The 7,500-nt window shown below is 45.5% G+C and overlaps 1 protein-coding gene across 9 annotated transcripts in view; it reads right to left on the bottom strand.

Moving 5' to 3' along the window:
• Positions 1 to 7,500, bottom strand: part of caska (calcium/calmodulin-dependent serine protein kinase a) — a 266,554-nt gene that overhangs the window by 21,425 nt on the left and 237,629 nt on the right. For 4 of the 9 annotated variants that reach the window (XM_063213653.1, XM_063213652.1, XM_063213654.1 and 1 more), the window contains 4 exons: positions 7,031 to 7,116; positions 6,029 to 6,097; positions 4,835 to 4,903; positions 2,111 to 2,146 (listed from right to left, as the gene is read on the bottom strand). In XM_063213653.1, coding sequence (XP_063069723.1) covers positions 2,111 to 2,146; positions 4,835 to 4,903; positions 6,029 to 6,097; positions 7,031 to 7,116 — 260 coding nt within the window. The remainder of the gene's footprint in view (positions 1 to 2,110; positions 2,147 to 4,834; positions 4,904 to 6,028; positions 6,098 to 7,030; positions 7,117 to 7,500) is intronic. The other 5 variants (XM_063213655.1, XM_063213661.1, XM_063213658.1 and 2 more) reach the window with 2 other exon arrangements.

Here is a 7,500-nt window from a genome sequence, read left to right on the forward strand (position 1 = left end):
GTGGAGGAGGGCATGGGAAGTATTTTGAAGGTGAAACACAAGATTAAGGAGAGGGCCACACATCATTCTGAACCCTACACTGGGGTCGTAGAGGATATATTGCAACGTCAGTTTACTGTTTATGTCTCTGTGCCCATTTCTGCCCATATTTACAATTACTTTGTGTATCTTGGCCATTATATGTATTTGATGTTAGGGCAGTACCAATCCTGGAATCAGTGGTGGTATGTATTTGAGAGAGCACTGGGGGTTAACTGTTGAAACTGGGAGGCCACTGTAGTGACTTTGTGGCTGCAAAGCAGTGAACAGGAAATGACCAAGGAGCTCTCCTTTGCAATGACAGAAGCAGACTGGTAATCTGTTGACATGGATCCTGTTCTACATTTTGCTCTTAAAGGCCTTGTGTAATGCCATAGTAGTGTATTATTTGTTAATCATTTTCAACGACTATAACAGTGTTTCACTGGTGGAACTGTGCGCTTTGTGAGGACATGTTTACTTCTAGAAGCTGATATTTGGTGTGCAGACTAATGTAAAGAAGTAGCGATGCAGCATAGCAGGTGTGTGTGTGTGTGTGTGTGTGTGTGTGTGTGTGTGTGTGTGTGTGTGTGTGTGTGTGTGTGTGTGTGTGTGTGTGTGTGTGTGTGTGTGTGTGTGTGTGTGTGTGTGTGTAATGGCAATGCAAATAGGTGTGTGCTCCAGGGTTGGACAGGTCTGTAGAATGCTTGCTACACCATCTGCACTAATAGGTCCTCTGCAGGACTCTTGGAAATGGAAACTTGCGCAAGTTTGAAGCTTAAGTCCATTGCTAAAGTGGGAAAGGGTAGGGGTTGCTGTGCTGACCTGAAGTAAGACCCTTACTTATGTTGAACAGGCAACATCAGTGTAAGATGCCTGAAGAAGATCTATGATCAAAACATTGCTCCTACTAAATTAAGTCTTTTGCAAGCAGTGTGCAGATCCTTTCCCGCTCCTACATGGAACAGGCAACATTGCCCATGGGGACCCAGGTTCAAATCCAGCCGGGGTCATTCGACAACTTTACCCCATCTCTCTATACCTGTCATTTACTGTCTACTCTTCACAGTCCCGACATTAGAAAGGGATAAAGCTCAAAAAGCTGGTAGGGTACTCTCAGTGGGCCATGTCACTTTTGTGATTTGGCCACCTTGCCTTGACAGGCGCTCTGTAACCGCGAGATCATCTATTTTTTTGTGAACTGACAGTACTGTTGCACACTCAGAACTTCGATGTGATACATTCTATTTAACCAGCATGTCGACGAACGGCCCTGATAAAGCCTTGAACTGATATGCTGGTTAAAAATCCAAGTATTGGATTAAAATTCAAAAGTGTGCGACGACTGCTGATTTTGCTCATTGAAGGTGTTGGACTACCGTATGCAACCCAAACAGTAAACGGTACGTGTTTACAACAAGCAAAACTGACAGTCCTCAATTACCTTTAGCAATGAAATTGAGCATCAAACGTGCAAGAGTTTCCCTCTAATAAGGAGAGGTCAGGTAGGGGTGTATGTCATTGCTGATGTAGAGGGGTTAGTAAGAAAGTGTATGTCGATGGAAAACAAACGCTACTGACTCCACTACATGGTCACACACTTGCTCACACACGCACACATCACTCACGTGTATCATTCACTCAATAGTGCAAAAGCATTGACAGATATACACACACATAACTGCACTATCTGTGCGTTTTCTTCCGCTCACATTTATATACAACCACACAGACTCAAAACAAAAAATGGTACAAAATGGAGACACACGCACACGCACACACACACACACACACATAACAATGCAACCATACATGTGGTGAACAACACTGAAGTGAAAAACTAAAATATGCTTCTGAATAAAACGCACACACCTGCACCAACACATAACTGCACACACACAATGATATTGCTGGAGAACTGAAAGACGTATGCTGCTACGACACAGCGCTCTATGTGGTTAGAGGAGGGAGTTAGAGGAGGGAGGAAGAGGAGGAGGGAGGAGGGAGGTGCGGGAGAGGTATAGCGTGACGGGTACAGCAGGGCACAGCAGTGGACAGTAGTATGTGAGGAGTGTGTCAGTCTGTTATTCACCTGGCGTCCTTTGGCCTGGATGGTTGTCGGCAGGTCCTGCAAAAATGAAAAAAAATGGAACAAGCCCAGTAGTGTGAGAGACATTAGTTCCTTAGTAGAGGGAGGGGAGGCAGGGGAAGGCCGATGGAGGAGGGGTGTTGAAGGCGGGTAAGTAATGATGGTGGACTCAAAACCAACAATATAACAATACAGACGACATACCGTACAAGTACACAAGAGGAGGAGGAGGATGGAGAGGAGGAAGAAGAGGATGAGGAGTGGGAGGAGGAAGAGAAGGAGAATGGAGATTATGTGGAGGAGGAGAAGGAAGAATGAAAGGAAGAAAATGATGAGGAAACGAATGTGGAAGAAGGAGGAGGAGGAGAAGGAGGATGTGGAAGAAGGAGGAGGGGGGGGAGGAAGAGGAGAAGAAGGAGGAGGAAGCGGAGGAAGAATGAAAGGAAGAAAATGATGAGGAAAAGAATGTGGAAGACGGAGGAGGAGGAAGGAAGGGGGAAGAAGAGGAGAAGAAGGAGGAGGAAGCGGAGGAAGAGGAGTAGGGGGTGAAAGAGGAGGAGGAGGAGGAGGAGGTAAAACATAGGAAATAACAGCTGAAATGAACATGAAAGAAAGCTTCCAAAACAAAGAAGGATATCTGATATCACATCACCAGCACTCACTAGAGGGAGCTACACCAGACAGGGAGAGGACAGAAACAGGAAGAGGCAAACGAGGGCAGGAAGGAGGATGAGGAGGAGGAGGAGGTTTGTTGTGACTGCTTCAGATTAAGCCGGAACACCAAGCGGTATTAGGATGGGAAGGAGCCGGTTTCAATGTCAGGGGTGAGTCTCAGCATTAAAAAAAAGAAAAAAAATCAAACCAAAACCCAAACAAAAAAATAATCACTTGAAAAACCAAAGTAGAGGAAGGAGGCAGAGAGCAAGCAAAACGAGGCACGTTCTAGACAGTATAAGTACAAGCACACCATCCGCATGGGAAGGAGATGGAAGAGGATGGGCCGGGGGGTGGGAGGGGTCATGGCTGGAGGCCCCAGGGCACACTCGCAAAACAAGGCCCCCTCTGGATGGGTAACCTGGATTCAGAAGCTACAATCCAGTGCCACATATTCCAGAAGACCTGGAGGTAATGCTTTACTTTACGGTACAGTAATACTGTGTACTTTCTGTGTAACGACGGGGTAATAGAACAATTACTTGTTATCTAGCGGGTAAGAAGGGGGTTATTACAAAGTAAATACTATTTAATACACATATCGAATTACTATGAAACTACTGTGTATTTTGTAACCATCTAACCAAACCATCTTCTCACTGTTACCCTACCCAATTAATGGTATTTACTTTGTAATTACCCCATTTTTACCCGCTAGATACCATGTAACCTCTCTCTCTTACCCCGTTATTACCCAGAAAGTACACAGTAATTACATATGGTAACTGTACCGTAAAGTAAAGTGTTACCGACCTGGACTTACCTATCCAACTGCCGTAATTGGACAGGTTAAAAACTATGCATGCCATTTGGAATATGAGGCACTGCATTAAAGCTTATGAGTCCAGGTTGTCCACCTGCTGGCTCACATATACGGATGCACAGCCTCTTCTTCTCAGCCAAAGCTGCGCTGAACTGGTATAAAGAAGTGCAACAATGAGCGCTTACAGCACAGTTCCACTACATCACAGGCATGCTGCACACAAGGCAAGCTACAAGTGTGTGTGTGTATGTGTGTGTGTGCGTGTGTGTGTGTGTGTGTGTGTGTGTGTGTGTGTGTGTGTGTGTGTGTGTGTGTGCGTGCGTGCGTGTGCGTGTGTGTGTGCGTGTGAACACTGTAAATGTGAGTGTTATCTGCATTTGTTAAGAGCGCACATGGTTGTCTAAGACTGCAAAAGCCAAGTGCCTCGGAAAATACAGGCCTTCTTCAGAATGGAGTTGAAACAGACATGTATGGAAAGCCAGAGAGAGATGGATATAGAAAGAGAGAAATATCAAAGAAACCCAATAAGAGGAAGAAGTGAGAAATGAAAGAGGAAATAAGAGGTGGAACAAATGAAAGAGTGGTGTACACCTGTGCAGACAAGTGGCTGGAACTCAGGAGGCCGCAGCAGGGACTGAGCACACCAATTTGTAAACGCAGATAGCGGAAACCAGGCAAGCATCTGCCTCAACAGGTATTGAGTTCTAGACTCCACTACTGTGGAACGCGTTCTGAGAGGGGTGGGGGAAGTACTGTGCAGCACTGATGAACGCAAATTTACAAAAGGAAGAATGCCCCAAACAAAACAAAAAAACATATTTGGAAATTAAAAAAAGAAAAATAAACAAACAAAAACACTGAGACATTATTTTCTTGACCGCGAAACAAACGATGAGAGATAACATCATTGACATACTGTTTGTGGCGGTGAAGAGGACCGTGAAGGGGGGAGGGGGGTAAAGTTAAAACAAAACAGGTCATCACGAACAACATCAGAAGAGTGTGGCTGGAGTTGGGGGGTGGTGGACATGAAAGAAGTGTTGAGGGGAGGAGAGAGAGAGAGGGAGGGAGAGAAGGTGAGAGAGAGAGAGAGAGAGAGAGAGAGAGAGAGAGAGAGAGAGGGTGAGAGAGAGAGGATGAGAGAGAGAGAGAGAGAGAGAGAGAGAGAGAGAGAGAGAGAGAGAGAGAGAGAGAGAGAGAGAGAGAGAGACAGAGAGACAGAGAGAGACAGAGAGAGGCATAGAGCTTACCAAAATAGAACTGTTTAGGCTGGCGTGGCCATTGGCTGGGGACTGGCGTGAGGTGGAGGGGGACTCTCTCTGCAATAAGACACACAGGTCAGCCACATAACAGCATCCACAGTACCGGAACAGCAGCCATGGACGCACGCACTGTAGTGTAGGTACGCAAGGATGGATGAACGGATGGACTCACGACACGGACAGCCAGCCCGCTATCGCAACACAGTATGGGGCTTTTGGTTGGATAGTAGACCGATGGATTCGGAACATTACTATTCGCGTCGAGGGTGGATGAATCTGGGAAATATAATTATATTTACTTGTCTGTAGCACCCACGATGAGTTAAGTATGGAAATCTGCAAGCATGCGACTTGTCTTCTTTGTGATCTGTGGTGCAGTTCTCGAAGTAACCATAGTGGGGCGCTGTGGTGCAGACAAGAGTCGCTGCCTGATCTTATCTGTCAAATAAAACCCCCCTAACACTAAGACAAGGTTGAGTAATCTTCCCCAGGGCAGAATATAACACTGCTTTCTCTGAGGTGAAAAACGCTCCAAGCGCTCGAAACACACTGCAGTTGCGAGCAATTGACTTATAGCGTCCTCTTGGACTCGCAGAAGAGTCCAGATGGTAATAACTTTAACTGTAACATTTGCATTGTGTTGTTCAAAGGTTATTGCATGTTCAGAGGGAAGAGGGAACGGAAGCTTTCAGGAGATTTCGAGGGCAGTTCTGTGGGGGTTTTGGGGTTGGGAAGATAGAGTTGGCTGCTGGTCGTTGGTTGGTTACTTCAGTTCCGATATCTTGGTTGTGAAATTGGTGTGCAGCGCCACAGTGCAGCCAATACAAACACCCCAGCAGGACAAGGATCAAACCACAGCATCTCAGGAAGAAGCGATAACACACAGCCACCAAAAAAAATCAGGCAGTTAGTCCCACAAACATTAACACATACACGCACGCACGCAAGCACGCAGCACGCACGCACACACACACCTGTTGGAGACACACATGCATTGCACACACAGCTCACTACATACCAAGAGAAATCCCACAGATGAAATTTGATGACCTTTGTGCTTTTACACATACTACAGATTGCATTGCAGATTGCACATAGTGTGTGTGTGTGTGCGTGTGTGTGTGTGTGTGTGCGTGTGTGTGTGTGTGTGTGTGCAACACAGGTCAGGCTTGTTAGTCTTACCTCGCAGGACGAGGACTGTGTGCGATAGCTTGGCACAATCTTAAAGGTGATGCTTCCTCTCATCTCCCTCTGTAGAAACACACAAATACATCAGTAATGTGAAAACACACACACACACACACACACACACACACACACTCACACTCACACTCACACTCACACTCACACTCACACTCACATGCACGCTCGCACGTCAAGATAAGGGGGATTTTTTTAAATATCTGATGCATCATGCAGCCATTTCTGTGTGTATTTACCATTTATTAGTCGTTGCCTGGCAATGGTTCCGTTTTTCACTATTAATTGTGTTCCTCTTTTGTTTGAACCACAGGGTCTTCATCAGGCCATGTGCAGATGAAAGCACGCATGTGATAGAGGCAGGTACTTTTGGTGGCCCGAAATGTCACTCAAATAAATGTATTTATAAATGGGTGCTTATCACTGTGTGGATCATCCTTGCTTTTTTATTTGATCCCGCGTCTGTTTAAACCTAATGCATGTGTGTGACTGATTTAATTGTACACAGTAACCCCCCCCATCGGGGCTTGAAGATACAAAAATCTGCAGACCCCTTCCAGAGTGGGGAGTTTTGAAGACTACCATGGTTGTCTCTCCGTCTTAACGCGTTCCATTAGCCTTTATGTCACACCTCCAGATTTGGGCATCTTCAGATAACATATTTTTTCCAGATTTTAGCGTCTTTAGACACTTCAGATAAAATATTTTGTCATTAACACTCGCAATCGTCTAGTGTAAAGGGCATCGAGAGATTGACCACAAGACCCATCTTTTGCGTCTTCTGTTTTGATCGTCGCCATATAAACGTAGCTTCATTTCCTGACCCTCCATAGAAAAATAATGACTTCTGCTGCTCTGGACGCGTAGGCTTTTGGTGTACAACCACAGAAAATTGAGTTGTTAAATTTGCCTTCTGCAGGTTTCTTCGGCACTGTAGACTAGGGACTCGAGGCCATCTTAATCCTGTATGCAAGTGGTACTCACCAACATCTTCTGGAGCTGTTCTACAGTCTGGTTGGCCACACTGATACCGTTGATTTCCCGAATCTCGTCTCCCACGTGCAACGTTCCTGAAAGACAGCGCAAAGGGGTTCAACGGAATGTAAACACCAGGACAACAGAAAATACTGCACATCACAATGGAAGGGAAATGCAAAAGCAATGCTAAGTCATGGACTGCAATATTACAAGCCATTAATAAAAAAAATATGGCGGTTCAATCGATCCATGAATCGAAATGCATGTATATAGCACAATATCACAACTATACAGTTGACTCACAGTGCTGTCAAAAACACGCACACACACACACACCTACGCACGCATGCACGCATGCACGCACGCACGCACGCACACACACCCCAACTCTGGAGGCTGAAGGTTATTACTACTATTAATACTGCTAAAACTATGTACATGTTGCATGTTACAAATGCACTTGACGCGTTACTATG

The sequence above is a fragment of the Engraulis encrasicolus genome, chromosome 13 (assembly GCF_034702125.1).
Source record: "Engraulis encrasicolus isolate BLACKSEA-1 chromosome 13, IST_EnEncr_1.0, whole genome shotgun sequence".
Lineage (NCBI taxonomy): Eukaryota > Metazoa > Chordata > Actinopteri > Clupeiformes > Engraulidae > Engraulis > Engraulis encrasicolus.